Genomic DNA, 23,281 nt, shown 5'->3' with positions numbered 1-23,281 from the left:
TTCTCTCTTTTGTTCCATTGGTTTGGTTATACATATTTTCACCAATTATAAACAATTTTATTTATTTATTTAAGATTTTATTTATTTATTTGACAGGCAGAGATCACAAGTAGGCAGAGAGGCAGGCAGAGAGGGAGGAAGGGAAGCAAGCTTCCTGCTGAGCAGAAAGCCCGATGTGGGACTCGATCCCAGGACCCCAGGATCATGACCTGAGCAGAAGGCAGAGGCTTTAACCCACTGAGCCACCCAGGCACCCGTATAAACAATTTTAATTATCATAAGTCTTGGAATTTGGTAGAATAATTAACTTCCCTAATCATTAAAGAAAGTGTCTTAACTTCTCTTAGCCCTTTGAATTTCCTTGAATATTTTTAGAATCTATCAAAAAGCAAACAAAAAATCCCCAAGTCCTATTCAAATTTGGTTGGGATTACCTTGACTCTATATATCAGTTTTGTAGAGAAATGATGTCCTAATAATAATAAATAATAATAATAATAAATAATTTTGTATTATAATATTGAGTTTTTAAGCCTTGATCATGGTGTATCTCTTTGTTTACTTAGGTCTTTTTTTTTTTTTTAAAGATTTTATTTATTTATCTGACAGAGAGAGAGATCACAAGCAGGCGGAGAGTCAGGCAGAGAGAGAGAGAGAGAAGCAGGCTCCCGCCAAGCAAAGAGCCCGATGCGGGGCTCGATCCCAGGACACTGAGATCATGACCTGAGCCGAAGGCAGCAGCTTAATCCACTGAGCCACCCAGGCGCCCCTACTTAGGTCTTTATCTCGTACAACAAAAGTTTATAAAATTTTCTCTGTAAGATTCATGCATATCCTTTCTAGGTATATAACCATTTTTTCTCCAGCTATATACCTTGCTAAACTCATGTCAATTCTAAAAATGTGTCTGTGGCGGACACCTGAGTAGCTCAGTAGGTTAATAAGCATCTCTCTGCCTTTGGCTTAGGTCCTGATCCCAGGCCATGGGACTGAGTCCCACATAGGTCTCCTTGCTCAGCAGGGTGCTTGAATCTCCCCCTGCCTGCTGCTCCCCTGCTTGTGCTCTCTCTCTGACAAATAAATAAATAAAATCTTAAAAATAAATAAATAAAGTGAAACCTGAAAGTTATTTAAAAGATGTATCCATGAATTTTGCATTTTCTGTGTCATCTGGATATCATGAATTTTTGTTTCTACCCTTCCAAACCTTACAGTTTTTTTTTTTTTTAAAGATTTTATTTATTTATTTGACAGAGAGAGATCACAAGTAGGCAGAGAGGCAGGCAGAGAGAGAGGAGGAAGCAGGCTCCCCGCTGAGCAGAGAGCCCAATGCGGGACTCGATCCCAGGACCCCGAGATCATGACCTGAGCTGAAGGCAGCGGCTTAACCCACTGAGCCACCCAGGCGCCCCCAAACCTTACAGTTTTGTCTTGTTCTGTGGACGGTTATCTTGTATTACTATGTAGATTATTACCATTTCTTTTTTTTTTTTTTTTTTTCCCAATTTATTTATTTTCAGAAAAACAGTGTTCATTATTTTTTCACCACACCCAGTGCTCCATGCAAGCTGTGCCCTCTATAATACCCACCACCTGGTACCCCAACCTCCCACCCCCCCGCCACTTCAAACCCCTCAGACTGTTTTTCAGAGTCCATAGTCTCTCATGGTTCACCTCCCCTTCCAATTTACCCAAATTCCCTACTACTCTCTAACGCCCCTTGTCCTCCATGCTATTGGTTATGCTCCACAAATGAGTGAAACCATATGATAATTGACTCTCTCTGCTTGACTGATTTCACTCAGCATAATCTCTTCCAGTCCCGTCCATGTTGCTACAAAAGTTGGATATTCGTCCTTTCTGATGGAGGCATAATACTCCATAGTGTATATGGACCACATCTTCCTTATCCATTCATCCGTTGAAGGGCATCTTGGTTCTTTCCATAGTTTGGCGACTGTGGCCATTGCTGCTATAAACATTGGGGTACAGATGGCCCTTCTTTTCACGACATCTGTATCTTTGGGGTAAATACCCAGGAGTGCAATTGCAGGGTCGTAGGGAAGCTCTATTTTTAATTTCTTGAGGAATCTCCACACTGTTCTCCAAAGAGGCTGTACCAACTTGCATTCCCACCAACAGTGTAAGAGGGTTCCCCTTTCTCCACATCCTCTCCAACACATGTTGTTTCCTGTTTTGTTAATTTTGGCCATTCTAACTGGTGTAAGGTGATATCTCAATGTGGTTTTAATTTGAATCTCCCTGAGGGCTAATGATGATGAGCATTTTTTCATGTGTCTGATAGCCATTTGTATTTCTTGATTGGAGAAGTGTCTGTTCATATCTTCTGCCCATTTTTCGATGTGTTTGTCTGTTTCGTGTGGGTTGAGTTTGAGGAGTTCATTATAGATCCTGGATATCAACCTTTTGTCTGTACTGTCATTTGCAAATATCTTCTCCCATTCCGTGGGTTGCCTCTTTGTTTTTTTGACTGTTTCCTTTGCTGTGCAGAAGCTTTTGATTTTGATGAAGTCCCAGAAGTTTATTTTCGCTTTTGTTTCCTTTGCCTTTGGAGACGTATCTTGAAAGAAGTTGCTGTGGCCGATATCGAAGAGATTACTGCCTATATTCTCCTCTAAGATTCTGATAGATTCCTGTCTCACGTTGAGGTCTTTTATCCATTTTGAGTTGATCTTTGTGTACGGTGTAAGAGAATGGTCGAGATTACCATTTCTGTTTAACGTTGTACTAATACTGAGCATCCTCATTTTGCTGATGACCTCAGAGGGAAAGCTTTTTATGTTTCTTAACTTCTTTAAGCCTAAGGGTTGCTTTAAGTTTTTTTGTAGACACCCTTTTAATCTGAGTTGCCTAGAGAACAGAGACTGAATCAAGGATCAAGAGTTGAGGGTTTATCTGGAAGGCATAATCCTTGTGCAGCCAGAGAAAAGGGAAGTGAGGCAGAGATGGGAAACAATGTAAGGTGATACCTTATCTTCTTGGCCACTGTTCACGAGGCGCTGGGGAGGGACCGTTTGGCAGGTATCTTTGGACGTAGGAACAGTTTCTCCAGTCAGTAGATAGGAGTCTGGAAGAAGATTTATCTACCTGCTTTTGTCTTGCATCCTGTTTTCCATTAGTCAGCTCCATCTCCTGAGAGAGTGAACTTTCCTTCACTTCTCGGTTGATCATATGCTTTCGCAAGCATCTAATGTGTCACTACTTTTTCCAGTGGCTTTTTACGGAGGGGACTTTTTGGTTGCATCTGACAGAAACACCATTTAGATTAATTTGCTTACAACTGAGTACATCAGGTGCCAGGATACAGAGGGTATGAACAGCCTCTTCATGTCTTTGATAGATTTCCCACTAAATGGTTGCGATGAGAGTTGACAGCCCCAGGCTCAAATCTTACCATTTAGTTTGGCTCGTGTCACATGTTCCTGCTTGAACCAATTACAGTGTTTAGGGTCAGTGGGGATGTTGGCTGTTCTTGTGTAGCATGTCATTCTCCAAGGCTAGAGGACAGATGTGATGGTGTCATCCCCAGCCAGTCTCAAGTAATGAGTTCCTTGCCAAAAAGAAGAGGTTTCTAACCAAAAGAAAGAGGGGGAGGGCAAATTCTGGTCACACCAGAACAACTGGTATTCTTTAAGATTGGTCATTGTAATTTGCTCAGCCTCACTGTAATTATTTAAATATATAGCAATATAGTTAGTTGTACTACCTGTTAAAATTGAAATGTAACTGGCGAATACAAAAATATAAAGAAAAGCAATGTAATGGGAAGCAACTGTGGATCCCTGTTCCTTAACTTTAAGTTTAGCTCTGATCTTAGTGGCAGCTCAGCCCTCATGGGCAGTTGGCTTGGTTTCCACCCTCTGGCTTTCCCAGGCTTCTCTCTGTTGTGGTTCTGCAGCATCATGAGGTGTTTGTCATTTGTCCTCTGTGACCAGAAAACTGCACTCATCAGCCATTTAATGATTTTAATAAACTTTGCTGAAGATGAGGGATTGGGGTAAGGAGGCTAAGGGTGCAAGACTTTCTTTAAGACTCTACTTTGGCTCTCCTCTTTTCCTGTCTTCACATTCTTTCTCTGACTGGAAAGCAATTTCTTTTCTCTCACCCTCGTAGAGCAGTTACAGCTTTAGGCAGGCTCTCTCTTTTTTTTTTTTAAAGACAACTTTATTGAGGCATACTTTATATACCATAAATTAATTCATTAAAACTTTAAAAAATTTATTTTAAAAAGATTTAATTTATTTATCTGACAGAGAGAGGTACAGTGAGACAGGAAACAAGCAGGGGAGTGGGGAGAGGGAGAATCAGGTTCCCCACCAAGCAGGGAGCCCGATGCAGGGTTCCATCCTGGGTCCCTGGATCATGACCTGAGCCTAGGTACATGCTTAATGACTGAGCCACCCAGGCCCCTACATTTTTTTTTTAAGATGTTATTTATTTATTTGATAGAGTGGGAGAGCACAAGCAGGGGGAGCAGTAGAGGGAGAGGGAGAAGCTGACTCCTTACCGATCAGGGAGCCTTATGAACGACTCGATCCCAGGACCCTGGGATCTTGACCTGAGCCGAAGGCAGATGCTTAACCATCTGAGCTACCCAGCGCCCCTAAATTAATTCATTTTAAGTGTACTATTTGATGATTTTTAGTAAATTTACAAAGTTGCGAAGCCATCACCCTCAATCCAGTTTTAGAGCATTTCCAGCACCTCCCCAGATACCTTGTAGCCATTTATTCTCTATTCCCAGCCCAAGTCCTGGGCAACAACTACTGTACTTTCTGTCTGTCTCTCTCAACATTTGCCTTTTCTGAACGTATGAAGCCCTTTGTGCCTGGCTTCCTTCACTTAGCATAACATTGCCATGTTTCATCCATGGTGTGGAATTTATCAGTACTTTACTCCTTTTAATGGCTGAATAATACTCCATCGCAAGTTTGTAGTACATATTTATTTGTTCATCAGGTGACGTTCATTTAGATTATTCTACCTTTTGGACATTGTGAATAGTGCTGCTATGAACATTCATGCACAGCTTTTTTTTTTTGAACACCTGTTTTCATTTCTTGTGAGTATATTCCTAGGAAAGGAATTGCTGGGTCATCTGGTATTTTATGTTGAATTTTTTTAAAGTTTTTTTTTTTTTAAATTTTATTATTTTTTTTAAGAAAGAAAACATGAGGGGCGCCTGGGTGGCTCAGTGGGTTAAGCCACTGCCTTCGGCTCAGGTCATGATCCCAGGGTCCTGGGATCGAGTCCCACATTGGGCTCTCTGCTCAGCAGGGAGCCTGCTTTCTCCTCTCTCTCTCTGCCTGCCTCTCTGTCTACTTGTGATCTCTCTCTGTCAAATGAATAAATAAATTCTTAAAAAAAAAAAAAAAGAAAGAAAACATGAGCAGGGGAGAGAAGTAGAGGGAGAAGGAGAAGCAGACTCCCTACTCAGGAGGGACCCCAATGTGGGACTCGATCTCAGGACCCTAGGATTATGACCTGAGCCAAAGGCAGACACTTAAACTGAGCCACCCAGGTGCCCCTCTGTTGAATTTTTTAAGGAATTGGGAAACTTCCACAGCAGCTACACCATTTTACATTTCCATCAGCAATGTATGAGCCTTCACTCTTGTCCACATCCTGGTAACACTTGTTAATTGTTTTCTTTTTGACTGTAGGCAGTCTAATGAGTGTGAAGTGGCATTTCATTTTGGTTTTGATTTGCATTTCCCTAATGATTTGTGATGGTTTTTCTTGTGCTTATTGGCCATTCGCATATCTTCTTTGGTAAAATTTCTGTTCCTATCCTTTGCTCATTTATAAATTGTGTTATTTATCTTCTTTTTGAATTGTAGGAGTGTTTTTTTTTATGTTCAGAACACAAGTCTTTTATTAGATATATGAATTATAAATATTTTCTCCCTGTCTGCTTTGTTTTTTAATTTTCTTAATGGTGAAGTTTGAATCACAGAGATTTTAAATTATGATAAAGTCCAGTACATCTTTTTTTTTCTTTTGTATATCATGAGTTTGTTTTTATTCTCTAAAACTGCTTAATTCATGATCAAGATTTTCTTCTCTGTTTTCTTCTGAAGTTTTTATAGTTTGGCTCTTACTTTAGGTTAATGATCCATTTGCATTGATTTTTGTGCATAATGTGAGATGAAGATCTAAATTCATTTTTCATGGGGCGCCTGGCTGACTCAGTCAGTGGAGCATGCAACTTTTGACCTTGGGGTTGTGAGTTCAAGCCCCACATTGAGTCTAGAGGTTACTTAAAAATAAAAAAAGTCTTTATATTCATCTTTGCATGTGACTGTTCTGTTGCAACATTCTTTGTTGCAGAGGCTATTCTTGTCTGGTTGAATTGTCTTGGTACCTTCAAAAATCAGGTGACCATAAATGTCTTTAGTTTTTCATACTCAATTCTGTTTCGTTGAACTATGTGTCTATTCTTAATACTAATACCATATCTTTTTTTTTTTTTACAGATTTTATTTATTTATTTGACAGAAATTTTATTTATTTATTTGACAGAAATTTTATTTATTTATTTGACTGAGAGAGGGAACATAAGCAGGAGGAGTGGGAGAAGGAGAAAAGCAGGCTCTCCACTGGGCAAGGAGCCTGATGCAGGGCTTGATCCCAGGAACCAGGATCATGACCTGAGCTAGAGGCAGACACTTAACTGACTGAGCCACCCAGGTGCCCCAGTCTTGTACTTCTTTTGTTAAATCTGTTTCTAAGTATTGTTTCTGATGTTATCATGGTGGAATTGAAAAATTATTTTTGATATTTTGTTGCTAGTATATAGAGATATAGTTGATTTTGAACTTACATCCTCTGCCTTTGCTGAACTTACTAGTTCTAGTAGTTTTTTTGTGGATTCCTTAGGTTTTTCTGCTTACAGGATCATGTTGTCTGTGAATAAAGAGGTTTATTTCTTCCTTTTCCATCTGAATTGCCCTTAGTTTGTTTCCATTTCTTTTTTTTTTAAAATTTTTTAGGGACGCCTGGGTGGCTCAGTTGGTTGGATGACTGCCTTCGGCTCAGGTCATGATCCCGGAGTTCCGGGATCGAGTCCTGCATCGGGCTCCCAGCTCCATGGGGAGTCTGCTTCTCCCTCTGACCTTCTCCTCACTCATGCTCTCTCTCACTGTCTCTCTCTCAAATAAATAAAAATAAAATCTTTAAAAAAATTAAAAAAATTTTTTAAAAAAGATTTTTAAATTATTTATTTATTTGACAACAGCAATCACAAATAGGCAGAGAGAGAGAGAGAAAGAGAAGAAGCAGGCTCCTCACTGAGCAGGAGAGCCCGATGCAGGGCTCGATCCCAGGACCCTAGGATCATGACCTGAGCCGAAGGCAGATGCTTTAACCCACTGAGCCACCAAGGCACCCCTGTTTCCATTTCTTTCCTTCCTTCCTTCTGGTGCACTAGCTAGAACCTCTAGTACAGTGTTGAATAGTAAGAGCAGACATTCTTGCTTTCTCCCCAGTCTAAGGAGAAAAGCATTCAGACTTTCACCCTTAAGTATGCTGCTGTTTGTAGGCAGATGCTGTGGTAAAGGGAAGGAGAAGACAAAGATTTGAGAATTATATCAGAGTTAGAATGAACAGGACTTAGCAACTAATTGTATACAAGATATAATTTGTATGTTTGTGGGAGATTCTGGTGCTTTTTTTATGAAGTAGGGTGGAATTGAAGATAAATTTATCTCCTTTTGGGAATATTGACTTTTTATAGTAAGAGGTTTTCTCTCCCTTCCAGTTTTCATTTGGGTTGGCAATTTCAGATCAGTTTTAATTTTTCCAAATGCTAAATTTTTAAATTCTTTTTTTCTGTAGTTTTAAGTTAATATGTTCCATGAACTGGGAACAATGTTATTACCAAGATTTTGTTGAGGAAATTGAGATATGGTAGGATGCTTTAGATCAGAGTGATGGAGATATCCACGTCTCTTTCTTACAGCTTTCTAAATCTTTGACTAAAATGTTATTCCAGAATTGTGTCAGATGGGATACATGAGTCATCGACATCTTTTTCTCTTTATCCTTCCCAAAAAGGGATTATGTCTTAAATGTTAAGTGTGTTATATAGAAAGACTGTTTCTGTTCTTTGGTTTCACAAATCATCCTCTCTGTGTTTTTGTTTCTTAGGCCTTTAGTGGCTTCTGGCCCATTGTGAACCTGAATTCTTAAAGAATTTAACAAGTGACAGGGACTCAGAAGAAAGTTTTATTTAGCCATCCCAGAAAGATAGGAAACAGATCATAACAGTGGTGGTGGTTGTAATTACAGTGTTCCTATTAATATGTTAGTGTATACACTAGACATTTTCACTGAGTATCTTTAGTTGACCTCATAGGCTAGGTTTTCAAGAACAGAGAGCTCATTAATATGAACTGTAGCTAGAATCATTTACCTTTGGAAACTTGCTTCTAAGGAAAGAGGCCTTAGGAGTTTTATGGATCTGAATTCAAACTCTGTCTCTCTATTTTTCATAAGCTTGGAAAAGTTACTTTATTTTTGAAGTTTATCTAAAAATATCGGGGTTTTTTTCTGACTGTAACATAATATATGGTGCTGCAGAAAATTTGGAATACAGAAGGCCCAAAAGAAAAAATAAAGACCATTCATAATTCTAGATTTAGACAAAAATTTCTCTTGGAGCTTGCATTCCAGTCATAATCTTTACAAATCTAGAAATAGCCTAAATGTCTACTAATAGAGACTGCTGGTTAAATATGTTCTGGTTCACCCATGTTCTAAACTCAGAGCAGATCGAAAGCTGGAGAGCAGTTTTTAAGAGTGGGGATTCTATGTTCAGATCTTGGCTCTATTCCTTATTAGTTATCTGAACTGAACCTCTTGATACTTTAAGATTCTAATATAATGCCTACTTCACAGAGTTTTTCTGAGGATTAAATGGGGTATAACAAATCCAACATATTATACAGTATCTGACATATAAGTTGTAAATGCTTGATAAATATTGCTAGAGGATTATTAATTTTATGTGCTGATATGGAGTGATTCCCAAGATATATTAAGTCTAGAACTAAACTAGAAAAGTTTTTTTTATTGTATGATGTCACATATGAATATTAAAAAGTAGACACATTTTTCTTGAAGGCTACCTGATAAAATAGTAAGGGGTTACATTTAGGAAATAGGACTGGGGATAGGTGATGGTAGAGAGATGTATTTCTTGTTTTTACCTCTTCGTGAGGTTTGAATTTTTTAATGCCAGGTATATATTCCTTTTGTTTACTTTTTTTTTTTTTTAAGATGTTATTTATTTATTTCACAGAGACGGAGGTCACAAGTAGGCAGAGCAGCGGGCAGAGAGAGTGGAGGATGCAGGGCTCTATGCAGGGCTCTATCCCAGGACTCTGTGATTCTCCTTTTGTTTACTTTTTAAAAGATGTCTTCCTGGGACACCTGGCTGGCTCAGTCAGTAGAGAATATGACTTTTGATCTCAGGGTTGTGAGTTCAAGCCCCACATTGAGTGTGAAGTCTACTTAAAAAAAAAAAAAAAGATATCTTCCTTTATAGATTTATTTTCTTTGTCTTTCCTCTATGTTGGACAATCTTATTTCTCTGCTACTTGTAATAACTTTACTTACATAATTGTAGAGTTTGAACATAGTTCTGGAACCAGCCTTTGCAGGTAGGTTAAATAACAGACTGCTTTGAGATAAGTAAACATATCGTATATCTTGTTTCAAAGGAGTTTCTTGTAGAATAGGGGAGCATTGTGTTTCTGTGTTTCACTTAATAAATGGGATATTGATGTCAGCAAGGCTCTTACAGAAATGGTTATGTATTTAGAATTCTTCTGTGGATTCAGATTTTTCCCCTTAGCAAATATTTACCTATTTGACAATAATAGATAAAAAGGGATACTTCCTTGGCCTTTCCCAGTCAGTTAGAAACAACTGTACTTACAAAAGACATTTGGAAGATTTATATATTGAGTAGTCTCCAGATTCATCCTTCTGCCCTATCTCCTTTTCTCTCTTTGCACTCTTGTATCTGTGTCTGCATTTCTTCCTTTCTCTCTCTCCATTGTCTCAGATACTGAGCATATAAAGATTAATGTCCTTAAGAAGCTCACATCAGTTGTTCCATTCTTTTTTTTTATTTTTTTTAAAGATTTTATTTATTTATTTGAGAGAGAGAGACAGTGAGAGAGAGCATGAGCGAGGAGAAGGTCAGAGAGCGAAGCAGACTCCCCATGGAGCTGGGAGCCTGATGTGGGACTCGATCCTGGGACTCCAGGATCACGCCCTGAGCCGAAGGCAGTCGTCCAACCAACTGAGCCACCCAGGCGTCCCCAGTTGTTCCATTCTAACATTCTTTCTGAACTACTTTCCGGGGCCGGGGTTGGGGGAGAATTATGATTTTTTTTCTCTATTCCCATTTTTTCAGTTCAGCTTCGAAAACATTTATTAAAGTACTCAGGATGTGCCAGGCATTCTGGTAGAGGGTGCAAAGGTATATGAAGTCCCTCCTTTTATTGCTTGGTTTCTTTCAAGGAGATAGGTAAGTAGATTTCAAAACAATTTGATAGATACTATGTCTATAATATTGTTCGGTTATCACAATGAGGTTTTTTTTTTTTTCTTTTTTGGATTTCATTTATTTATTTGAGAGAGAGAGAGAGAGAGCATGAGAGGGGAAAAGGTCAGAGGGCAAAGCAGACTCTGATGAACCTGAGAGCACGATGTGGGACTCAATCCTGGGACTCTGGGATCATGACCTGAGCCCAAGGCAGTTGCTTAACCAACTGAGCCTCCCAGGCGCCCTCACAACAGATAGTTTTAGATAGTGCTACCAGGTTGAATTAAAGACTATACATTTTCTTTAATGGCATAAATTAACCTGCCTTGAGACATTTATACAAAACAGGAGCCAGCATAGCATACTCCAGAAGTAAAGTTGCCTTGTTCTCCCTAATTCCTCAAGGAGGTTGCAAGGGTACCTCTGAAGTATGAGAATGTGCCAGACATGAGAGCCAAGTTCTTGGTCCTTCACTGTTTCTTTTCCCTTCCATCATACTTTCAAGTTTTCCCTTCCACCATACTTGCATATTTGAGGGTTGTGTTAGTATTCCAGAAGAACCTGCTTTGCAATTTATGTGCTAATATCAAAGAGAACATTTATAAGCATTGGACTTTCCTGCTGCTGTAATCAGACTCTGTGTCAGCAAGTCCAGGTTCTTAGTTCATGGTGAAAAGCAGTCTGGCCAGTCTGCTGCCTGTCTAAATGAGCCCCCTGGTAACTCCGTTTCCTTGAGTGTATACGGATACACATGAGTACTTTGAAAGCACAGAGGAGGCGTAGCTAACCTGAGTGGAACAAAACACATAATCAGGCAGGGCATTCTGGAGGACATGATACACTTTGTGAAGAATACTTGCCTCACCTGTACTCCATAATTAGTTTTCTAGTTTTGTACATTTAGGTAGAGTAATAATAACTGAAGAGTTTAAAGCTAAATTGCTGGCATCATTTGCATCTCTAAGATATAAGGACATTTCCTGCATTACTGTAATACTGTTATCACACATTAAAAAAAAAACAATAATTCTTAATAATGTAATACCTGTCCATGTTCAGGTTTCTCATTATCCCCAGAAATGTCCTTTGTAGCTGGTTTGTTCAAATCAGGATCTAATTAGGAACCATTCATTATAGTTAGTTATATCTTTTAAGATTTTTTCTTTTTCCCCTTCTTTTAAATAGACTGTACTTTTTTTGGTCTGAAGTCTTTTTTGTTTGTTTATTTGTTTGTTTGTTTTTTATTTTTCTTTTCTTTTTTCTTTATTTTCTCTTTTATAAACCTGTAATATATTTTTATCCCCAGGGGTACAGGTCTGTGAATCTCCAGGTTTACACACTTCACAGCACTTACCATAGCATATACCCTCCCCAGTGTCCATAACCCCACCCCCCCCTTTTCCCAACGCCCCCCCGCCAGCAACCTCAGTCTGTTTTGTGAGATTAAGAGTCACTTATGGTTCGTCTCCCTCCCAATCCCATCTTGTTTCATTTATTCTTCTCCTACCCCCTTAAACCCCCATGTTGCATCTCCACTTCTTCATATTATGGAGATCATATGATAATTGTCTTTCTCTGATTGACTTATTTCGCTAAGCATGATACCCTCTAGTTCCATCCACGTTGTTGCAAATGGCAAGATTTCATTTCTTTTGATGGCTGCATAGTATTCCATTGTGTATATATACCACATCTTCTTTATCCATTCATCTGTTGATGGACATCTAGTTTCTTTCCATAGTTTGGCTGTTGTAGACATTGCTGCTATAAACATTCGGGTGCACGTGCCCCTTTGGATCACTACGTTTGTATCTTTAGGGTAAATACTTAGTAGTGCTATTGCTGGGTCATAGGGTAGTTCTATTTTCAACATTTTGAGGAACCTCCATGTTGTTTTCCAGAGTGGTTGCACCAGCTTGCATTCCCACCAGTAGTGTAGGAGGGTTCCTCTTTCTCCGCATCCTTGCCAGCATCTGTCATTTCCTGACTTGTTAATTTTAGCCATTCTGACTGGTGTGAGGTGATACCTCATTGTGGTTTTGATTTGTATTTCCCTGATGCCGAGTGATATGGAGCACTTTTTCATGTGTCTGTTGGCCATCTGGATGTCTTCTTTGCAGAAATGTCTGTTCATGTCTTCTGCCCATTTCTTGAGTGGATTATTTGTTCTTTGGGTGTTGAGTTTGCTAAGTTCTTTATAGATTTTGGACACTAGCCCTTTATCTGATATGTCATTTGCAAATATCTTCTCCCATTCTGTCAGTTGTCTTTTGGTTTTGTTAACTGTTTCCTTTGCTGTGCAAAAGCTCTTGATCTTGATAAAATCCCAATAGTTCATTTTTGCCCTTGCTTCCCTTGCCTTTGGCGATGTTCCTAGGAAGATGTTGCTGCGGCTGAGGTCGAAGAGGTTGCAGCCTGTGTTCTCTTCAAGGATTTTGATGGATTCCTTTCTCACATTGAGGTCCTTCATCCATTTTGAGTCTATTTTCGTGTGTGGTGTAAGGAAATGGTCCAGTTTCATTTTTCTGCATGTGGCTGTCCAATTTTCCCAACACCATTTATTGAAGAGGCTGTCTTTTTTCCATTGGACATTCTTTCCTGCTTTGTCGAAGATTAGTTGACCATAGAGTTGAGGGTCTATTTCTGGGCTCTCTATTCTGTTCCATTGATCTATGTGTCTGTTTTTTTTTTTTTTTAACACTAAAACCTAGCCCACTGTCTTTATTTATTTATCCATGACACTGATTTGCTGAAAAGACTTATGGTGCATAATGACCTGCCGTCTGGTTCTTATCTGATTGCTTCCTTTGGTACCAGCCGGTCTAGTGTTCTCTGTAGATGTACAGTTTGATTCAATTCAGGGTAAACATTTTAGGCATACTTAGTATCATACTTAGTAGATGACACAATGTTGCATTTCTTTAATAGATTGTTTTTGTTTTTTCCTGGTAAATTATTAATTTATTCAATGTCACTGCTACTGCTAGTAAAGCCTTTATTTGCAGGAGGTAGACATCTGTTCTAGATGATAATGAATATTTTTAAAAAATTACAAGTAGAAAAATATGACCGGGCGTTATATCTAAGGTGACTACTTTGTGATATTTGATGTGTGTATGTATACACACACATCACACACACATATATCCCTACATATACACAGACACATACATACAAACACAATAGATTACATTTATCCTGTATTGTAATGTAAGCCTTACTTTGTCCTCTGGGTCCTGCTCAGAAAAGGTTGACCATTTTTAGTCTAGAGGAACTGACTCATTGTTTGTGAGCTGTGCCGTATATCTGCACTCCTTGGTGTGAGAACACCTTATCAAGGTAAATTCCCATCTGTTGGCATGGATAACTCTTTACTGTTTCACATATTGGGGAAACCATGTGTGATAACACAAAGGAACCAACAGCTGCCATCATACCAAACTCCACGCTGTATCTTGGTTAAGGTTCTTAAATATACTCCTTTGAGTTTTGTATTCATCCCAGAAAGGATTCAGGCCACTCCATTTTTATGTTGTTATTTGCAAACACTTTTGCTTTGCTAGTTCTTGTATTCGATCTTCATATACTTGTGAGAAGAGGTCCTCTTCAGATTTTGTTCTGTCTCAGTAAACAGTTTCCCACCTTATGTCTCCATTTCTTCTCTGGGCTTTAGGTACCTGGACTACATGTGGCCATCAAAGTACGCTGGGGGTCTGGAGGCTCGTAGAGCTTTATACTCCTCCTCCTTTTATATTCTTCATATAGAATGGTCAGAAAGTAGCTCTGTTCCATAGAGTGTCGAGGGGCTTATAGTTAAAGAGAAGGAAGCCTTTGATGATTAATATGGGAATTCTTAGCATTTCCAGAGTCTGTTGGTAACAGTGAGTGTCTTGGCTTTTTGTCCAGCAGGAAATGGTGGGTATCATTTTTTCCATGTTGAGTGCTTCAAGCACATGATACTGCAGAAATCCATCTGTATTTGTCTCTTTCTCATACTCTGGCTTAAAAAAATCATCCTGAGATACGATGCTGCAGTTTGGAAGGTAGTTCTGCAGATTCTTAGCCATGTTGTCTTCCTGCCATTTGTCACAGTACTAACTCCAATGACAAATGTTTTCATGATTAGCTTTGAAAATCCTGTTTTCCTGAAGTTTTCAGGTGTCAATTCGAGTCCTCCCAAGCAAAGTGGCAGAAGCCCATAGTCCCTCCTTCCACACCTCTAATCTATTATTTTCTAATCTATTGTTTTCTTTGTTTTGCTTCTCTTTATCTTTAATGCCAGCTAGACACAGTGGTAGAGCTGTGATTCAGCCCAACAGTCACCAGTCTTGGGCTTGGATAGTCATAGCACTGATCAGCTGTTCTTTCCCTTTTTCCTTTGGGGATTTTTAGCCAGCCCTTTTTTGCCTTGTCTCTGATATATTCTCTTACCTGGTATAGTCCATGGTATATCCTCTTACCTTTCACTTCTTCCCTGACTTCTTTTTTATATGTAAACAGTTACAGTTCCAAGAGATCTTATTTTCTTAGTTGACATAGTACATTGCAGCTATGTGACTTTATAGTAGAAGCTCACACTCTTCTGTTTTGTCTGAACTCTCCTTACTTATCTTTTAAATTAACATTTATTTATTAGTTATTTTATTTTTTAAGTAAGCTCTACGTACGGCTTGAACTCAGGACCCCAACATCAAGAGTGGTAGGCTCTATAAGGCTCTCCTCTCCTTACTCATCTTTACTAAGGTTTTATTTCTGGTCCCATGAAGAATGAGTAGAGATGTGAGAGGCCCAGATTGGTCTTTCTGGATATCATGGGTTAAATGGAGCATCTGAAAGTGGGAGGAGGGTAGAGGAAAAATTAAATAGAATAGAATTTCCCTCAGGATGTGAGTCCTTTGTTGGTTATTTCCAATGTCCTGTGGTGAATGGCCTTAGTATATTCTTTTGTGAAAATTGTAAGGCATATTGACATAAGGCAGGTGGGTGGGGGTGGAGGGGTGGGGGGAGCTTGTAGAAATGGTGAGAGTTGGTAAGGAGACAAATAGGTCAAGAATTCAATCATGTTCTTTAGGGAGTGGAAGAAGGTATTCTCTTATAATTTAGGAGCGTAAGTAACTATGGAATTTTTGACCTACCCTTTCCACTTTGCGGTTAATATATTTTTAAAAAGATTTTATTTATATTTGACAGAGAGCACATGAACACATGCACAAGCAAGGGGAGTGATGGAGGTTGAAGGAGAAGCAGACTCCCCACTGAGCAGCGATCCTGATGTGGGGCTTGATCCCAGGACCCTGAGATCATGACCTGCACCGAAGGCAGACTCCCAACTGACTGAGCCACCCAGGTGCCCCTGCAGTTAATATTAATAGATTATTAGATGTAAAAAAGACTTCCCTGTATTTCCCTACTATAGAGCTGTTATTAGGAGTAGGGAAAATTATTATTATATTGTTATTTTTAGGTTTTATTTATTTGAGAGAGAGAGTGAGAGAGAGCACAAGTGGTGGGGAGGGGCAGAGGAAGGAGAAGCAGACTCCCTGCTGAGCAGGGAGCTAAATGCAAGGCTCCATCCCAGCACCCTGGGATTATGACGTGAGCTGAAGGCAGATGCTTAACTATCTGAAACACCCAGGTGCCCTGGAGTAGGAAAAATTATATGGGAAAAGGCAGTCTACAGTGGTCCTCGTTATCCACAGTTTTCACTTTCTGAGATGAACCTCAGTCAGGGAACAGATGATCCTCTTCCTGCGGATTCGGCATCTCTCTTCTCAGTAGTAAGTAGACTAATGCCCCTTACTTCACCTGATCACATAGGCATTTATCATCTTCTATCATCACAAGAAAAAGAGTGAATACAGTATAATAAGATATTTTGAGGGATCACATTCACTTAACTTTTATTACAGTGTAGTGTTATAATGGCTCTGTTATTGTTGTTACTCTCTTACTTTGCCTCATTTGTAAATTAAACTTTGTGGTAGGTGTGTACATATAGGAAAAAGGATATAGATAGGTTTAGGTACAATCTGCAGTTTCAGACATGCATGGGGGTTTTGGAACTATTCCCATGAGTAAGGAAGAACTACTGTCTAGTAAAGAATTTTAACTAATACCAGGAACTATATTCGTCATATTTTTTATCTTGCATACTTTGGACCATAGTATGGTTAAGAGATATTATATTTCATTTGGGAAAATTTCCTCACTACCATTCCATGAAATCTTCTCATACATCTACTCAATGTAAATACATCCCTTGTTTCATTTCTATTCATTTTCATTGCTGTTATAGCCCATTTTAGAAATGCTTTGTATTTTGAAATTATTACTAATTTTCTTTTTTTTGGGAAATTATGTAATGTAGAAATAAGACAAATATTTGTAGCATGGGGATTATCTTTTGTTGTATGTCTTTGTTAGTCAAGAAAAGATCATCTCTTTTTGAGGTAATCATATTTCATTTATTTTAAGTTTCACTGCTTAACATCTTCTGAAATCAGGATATGTGTTCCAATTAATTGATGTTATGGTGGTTAATTGTCAAGGTTTTTCTCTATTAGCTGTGCATGAAGTAATGGCAGGTCTTAATAATTAATGACATCTTGAATTTGATGAAATTCTGATAACTGATGGTTTAGCCCCAGAAACAATGAGATAATGCGGAGGTTGGTAGACTGAGTTGAGTAGCACTGAGGAAGAGACACATAAAGAGACATAGACATAGTCTAGAATATTTATTCTACATCTCTTTGTGAAAAAGCTTTTTCATATTCTCATCTAAGTCTTGACAAAAGGATCAGGAGATTTTAAGGCCTTTAAACGCAATAAAGAACACACAGTATATAGGCTTCATTGAAAGGCCCAGGGGGAGGGGCCCCTGGGTGGCTCCGTTCATTAAGTGTCTGACTTCAGCTCATGTGATCCTGGAGTCCCAAGATGAAGTCCCACATCAGGCTCCCTGCTCAGTGCAGAATCTACTTCTCTTTCTCCCTCTGGTCCTGCCCGCTCCTTCTCTGTCTCAAATATATAAGTAAAATCTTAAAAACAAAACAAAACAAAACAAATGCATAAAAGGCCCAAGGGGAATCCCAAACTGCAATGAACTTTCTTGTCTTTTCACATCTGGTGGAAAGTACAGAGATTTCCCGTATATGCTTCCCCAGCAAGTTTCCCTTATTTTTTTTTTTTTTTAAGATTTTATTTATTTATTTGACAGACAGAGATCACAGGTAGGCAGAGAGGCAGGCAGAGAGAGAGGGGCAAGCAGACTCCCCACTGAGCAGAGAGCCCGATGTGGGGCTCCATCCCAGGACCCTGAGATCATGACCTGAGTGGAAGGCAGAACCCATTGAGCCACCCAGGTGCCCCTCCCTTATTATTAATGTCCTGCATTAGTGTGGTACATTTTATAATTGATGGATATATTATTATTAATGACAGTCCATGGACTACAGTGGGTTTACTTTTGTGTTGTACATTCTGTTGGTTTTGAAAGATGCATAAGGACATCTGCTTACCATTATAGAATCTTACAGAGTAACTCATTGCCCTAAAGATTCCCTCTACACTACTTACTTATCCCTTCCTTTTCCTCCCCCCTCTAACCCTGACAACTCTGTTTTGTTTTTTTTTTTAATTGGTTTTATAGTTTTGCCTTTTCCAGAACGTCGTATAGCTGGAATCATACACAGGATTTTCAGAATGGCTTCTTTCACTTGCAGTATTCTTTCAAGGTTCCTCCATATCTTTTGTGGCTTAATAACGTATTTCTCTTTATTACTGAATAATATTGCATTGTATGGAGGTACCTCAGTTTGTATATGCATTTACCTGTTGAAAGATAAACTTCTAGGTTTTAGTAATTATGAATAATAAGTTAGCATTTTATAAAACACAGAAATGGTCTAAAGTACATAAAAGCACCCATTTAAAAAAGCTGAGCTAAATCAGTATCTTGAGACTTAGTTTTTTTTAACCTTTGTATCAAAATTTTCTAATTGAGTAATAAGCTCAAAAAATATGGCTCAGTAAATATGTGTGGAATGGTTGAACATGAAAAATGAAAGGAGGTCTGAAAGAGAAGGTGGGGGAAAAGATTGTATCATAAATCTGGATAATTTTTGGAAAATGAGATTGTTCAGAAATTCAGCTGGAGATTTGGATGAAGACCAAGATGTTTAGGGCTCTGAATTCAGACTCTGGCTTGATAACACTGCAGAAAGTATCAGGCTGTCCCGGAAACTAGGTCATTAGACCTATTTTAATTTATTTGCAGTAGAATGATAGGAGAAAGTAGGGTTTAGTTTTTGGAAAAGAGTAAAAAACCCCAGAAGGCTAGTTTTATAAAATAAGGAAGTGGACAGTCAGTGATCATAGCGTAGAGGTTAGATATTGACTACAGGAAAAGAATTGCACAAAATCTGTGGATGGTGGTGTTTATTTTGTGTTCTTGAGTTGTAATTTCTTTTTTTTTGAATTATAATTTCTATTTAATAAAAGTGACACTAATGTGAGGAAGTTATTAGTTATGGGATTTGGGACTCATTGAATATTTTGTTTTATAGTTTTGTGAAATATAAGGAATATGGATACTGATGACGTATGAAGTCATTGAATTTCTAAAATATTTTTGTTTTAGAAATGCTATGTAAATAAATTTGAAATACTAGTATGCCCCCAAGGGTTAGCTTGAAGTGATGAAACTTTTAAACTCTAATCCTGGGGCGCCTGGGTGGCTCAGTGGGTTAAGCCGCTGCCTTCGGCTCAGGTCATGATCTCAGGGTCCTGGGATCGAGTTCCGCATCGGGCTCTCTGCTCAGCAGGGAGCCTGCTTCCCCCCCCCTCTCTCTGCCTGCCTCTCCATCTACTTGTGATTTCTCTCTGTCAAATAAATAAATAAAATCTTAAAAAAAAATCTAATCCTAATTGAAATAAACTTAATCTGTTGTGTTGTGGTAATGCTTTTGTGTTTTACTTCATTTATACTTCAGTAATACTGTGTATATTTTATAACATACAGTAATATACATAATATGCAGTATTACTTCATTACTTCAGTAATACTGTATATTTCATAACCAGTCACCTGTTTTGAGTGTTGCATGTTCAGTATTTTAGGAAAAACATTGATGAATGAAACCACTGCCTCTTGTTTATATAGAGCTACATAAAATGTGGGAAAATAACTAGGAAGGAGGAAAATGCATTAGATTATAAATGCTCTAAGAGTTTTAATGAAGGGTGGTATTATTTTTAGTTGGGATGAGCTAAGATGTTTGTATACATGTCTTGGTATTTGAGTTTAGCCTAAAACTAGTTAAGAATTGAATTTGTGAGTATAGGAGAGAAATATCTTTGTGGGAAGCAATTTATATTCACTCACAAGAATGTGGGAAAGGACATGCAAGGCTAGAAAGGTGATTAGGGTCAGATTATGGAAAGCCATTAATGCCAGAGTATTAAGGATGATTTCTACTAGTTAAGTAAAATTAAGAGATAGTTTTCTGGGGCATGAATGAGGAGCTAGTGATATTAGAAAAGAAGGAGGAGTTTTTTCCTCCTAATTCTTTGTTTATAAATATTTTAGAATTTTATATCCTTAAGATATGTACATTTTAATATATATGTACAAATGTATATATACATATGTATATATGTGTGTGTATATATATGCATATATATACATATATATGTCTTATTATAGCTTCCTGCTGTGTTGAAAGCCACAGTATGTTTCCTGAAATGCCAGATACAAAAAAAGCCTTCTGTAAGTTGGCTGTCACTTTTGTGACATCAGCATAAGATGTTCTACTGTATTATAGGTAGTATTTACTGAAGTATTTTATGAATTTATGGCCCTTTTGATACTCTTGAGATTTTGTTGGTTTTTATTTTTTTAATTTTTTAAAAAATATTTTATTTATTTGACAGACAGAGATCACAGGTAGGCAGAGAGGCAGGCAGAGAGAGAGGAAAGCTGAGCAGAGAGCCCAATGCGCAACTCGATTCCAGGACCCTGGGATCATGACCTGAGCTGAAAGAAGAGGCTTTAACCCACTGAGCCACCCAGGCGCCCTGAGATTTTGTTGGTTTTTAAATGAATATTTAATATACTTAGTTTGCCTTCATTTTAAACGTGGTTGTTTTCTTTTTAAGTAAAATATTTACTTTCTTTGTTATAGAACTGTGGCTGCTGAAGTCAGGAAGCAAATCTCTGGACAATACAGCGGTTCTCCTCAACTGCTCAAAAACCTCAACGTTGTTGGCAATATATCCCATCATACCACAGTAAGTAACATCTTTGAAATATGGGATGTTAACTGGCACGTTACTGATGAGGCTATGAAAAAATAGTGCAAAGACGAGCCAGTGGATTGGGTTCCATCACTAGTCTCATAATGTTATTTGTTGCCACCCTTGTCTTTCCTGAAATTTGAGTTGGGTAATAGGGTTAGGAGGTGTAATACAGGTGTTGATTTCCTAGTCAACTCTGAAACTCTACCTTCAGGATTTATCAACTCTGGAATTTTATAGTGAAGACTCCCCAGATCCAAGGTGATTCATTACAGGAAAATTTAGGAATCTATTCTGGGAATATGTACTGAAGGAAATACTAAATAATTACGTAGGTTTGTAGTATTATCTGTCCCCTTTTATAGAAGGGAATATACAGGTAGTGAATCATTGCCTTAACCAGTTACTATGTCAGAATCATAAGCATATGTGTTCTTATTAAGGAAACTGGCATGTGAGGATAATGAATTTTAGAGAGAAAGCTTGAGTGGGTGGGGAGTGGGGGTTGGGGGAAGTGGGTAGAGGAGAGGAAGAGGGAGAGGGAGAGAGAAAATCCTAAGTTAGCTCCTGCAGGGGCTCGGTCTCTTGACCCTGAGGTCATGAGCTGTGCAGAAATCAAGCCACCTAGGTGCTCCAGGATAATCAATTTTGATAAAAAACTGGTACTTACTAGTTATAGTAAGAATATGAATTAGAAATATACATCCATTTGTCAAAAACTAAAAAAGTAATTAAGAGTGACTTGGGTAGGGGTACCTGGGTGGTTCAGTGGGTTAAGCCTCTGCCTTCGGCTCAGGTCACAATCTCAGGGGCCTGGGATTGAGCCTTGCACCTGCTCAGCAGGGAGTCTGCTTCCCCCCCCCCCCGCCTGCCTCTCTGCCTACTTGTGATCAATCACTGTCAAATAAATAAATAAAATCTTAAAAAAAAAAAAGGAGTGACTTGGGTAGAGTTATGTATTAACATTTTTTTCATTCAAGTAAGAAAGGATACTAGTTATGAAAATACATTGTATGCCAGAACATAATAGTTTGATTACCTTGTGATAACATGTTTATAATGTTTGCATTATTAAAAATTTTAAAGATGGAGTTTACATTTAACAACAGTAACACATTGATTGCAGAAGTTTTAGAATACATGCATTTGTAGGTGATTTCAGTGTACATGGAGGTGATCCTTTTGATACCCTCTCAGAGTCTTGAACTCCTTTTTTATACTGATATTCTATGTCCTGTGTTATACCTCAGCCACTCACTTCTGTAGTCATGCCCTAGATTTGGCCACTATAAATAATTGTGACTCCTCTATAATGTCAGTTTTATGTTTCTTACTCTCTGGCTACTGCTTCTTACCTTTCTTGCTCTCTTGTTCTGGTATCCTTCTTAAAATTTGTTTTTATTTTTAAGTAGGCTCCACACCCAGTGTGGGGCTTGAACTCATGACCCTGAGATCAAGAGTCAGTCGCATGCTCCCTGATTGAGCCAGCCAGGTGCCTGTCTTATTCTGGTATCCGACTCCAACTGTCCTTCACCCCCAAAACCTAGAATCCATGGTCCTACTGACTTTTTCCTGCTCCTCACACTTTCATGTTTTCTTTTCTCTCCTTACCAAACTTAAATTATTTGATGATCATTGTAATGACTCTCTTGCATGTAACCTTGAATTCCTTAACTTCTCATTTCACTGGCACAACCTCAGTGCTGTTCAAAATCCCACTCTCCACTTAGTTCATACCTGCATTTGGGCAGCTGAGTGTGGCTGGAGAAAAACATAATCCTAATGACTGGTCTTCCTCAGTTTATGAGCGTTCACTCATGAAGGCTTTAACATTTCCAGGCAGATAGTATGTTTTCCCAATTCATTCATTTCCCCACTGTTACAGTTTGCTTATTTCGTGCCTCCTACTCTTAAGCCCTAATCACTTTTTCCCATTTTTACTCCTCAGATAATTTGGCTTCATATTGCACTTGTGAAAATTGAAGCAAGTCAGAAAAGAACATCCACATACTCCTACCACCATGTGTATTCACCAGTTGTCATCTGTACCCATGTAGTCTACCTGTACACCTGTGACTCTAGGTGAACCACTCGTGGACAAGCGGAGGGATGAGTCAGTCCCTACTTGGCTCAGTTACTGAAATGCACCCCTTTAGTAATTCTCCCTTCTCCTTTATCACCTTTCCTCCCTATTTACCCAGTCATTCCCATGAGTATACAGACATGCTGTTATTTCTCCCATTTAAAAAAATCCTTCTGGGGGCACCTGGGTGGCTCAGTGGGTTAAGCCGCTGCCTTTGGCTCAGGTCATGATCTCAGGGTCCTGGGATCCAGCCCCACATCAGGCTCTCTGCTCAGCAGGGAGCCTGCTTCCTCCTCTCTGTCTGCTGCCTCTCTGCCTTCTTATGA

General features: G+C 38.7%; 1 protein-coding gene and 1 pseudogene across 6 annotated transcripts in view; one reads left to right on the top strand and one right to left on the bottom strand.

Annotated features, from left to right (window-relative positions):
• The window catches only part of DOCK7 (dedicator of cytokinesis 7), a 229,639-nt gene that overhangs the window by 9,452 nt on the left and 196,906 nt on the right, over nt 1-23,281 (top strand). For 5 of the 6 annotated variants that reach the window (XM_044238362.1, XM_044238361.1, XM_044238357.1 and 2 more), the window contains exon 2: nt 20,761-20,866. In XM_044238362.1, the coding sequence (XP_044094297.1) occupies nt 20,761-20,866 (106 nt within the window). Of the gene's footprint in view, nt 1-15,909; nt 15,924-20,760; nt 20,867-23,281 lie in introns of those variants that run through there. The other variant, XM_044238363.1, reaches the window with a different exon arrangement.
• On the bottom strand, nt 14,104-14,696 carry LOC122900039 (annotated as a pseudogene).

This window comes from Neovison vison, chromosome 2, assembly GCF_020171115.1.
Source record: "Neovison vison isolate M4711 chromosome 2, ASM_NN_V1, whole genome shotgun sequence".
Lineage (NCBI taxonomy): Eukaryota > Metazoa > Chordata > Mammalia > Carnivora > Mustelidae > Neogale > Neogale vison.
This window is presented reverse-complemented; position numbering and strand designations above follow the sequence as displayed.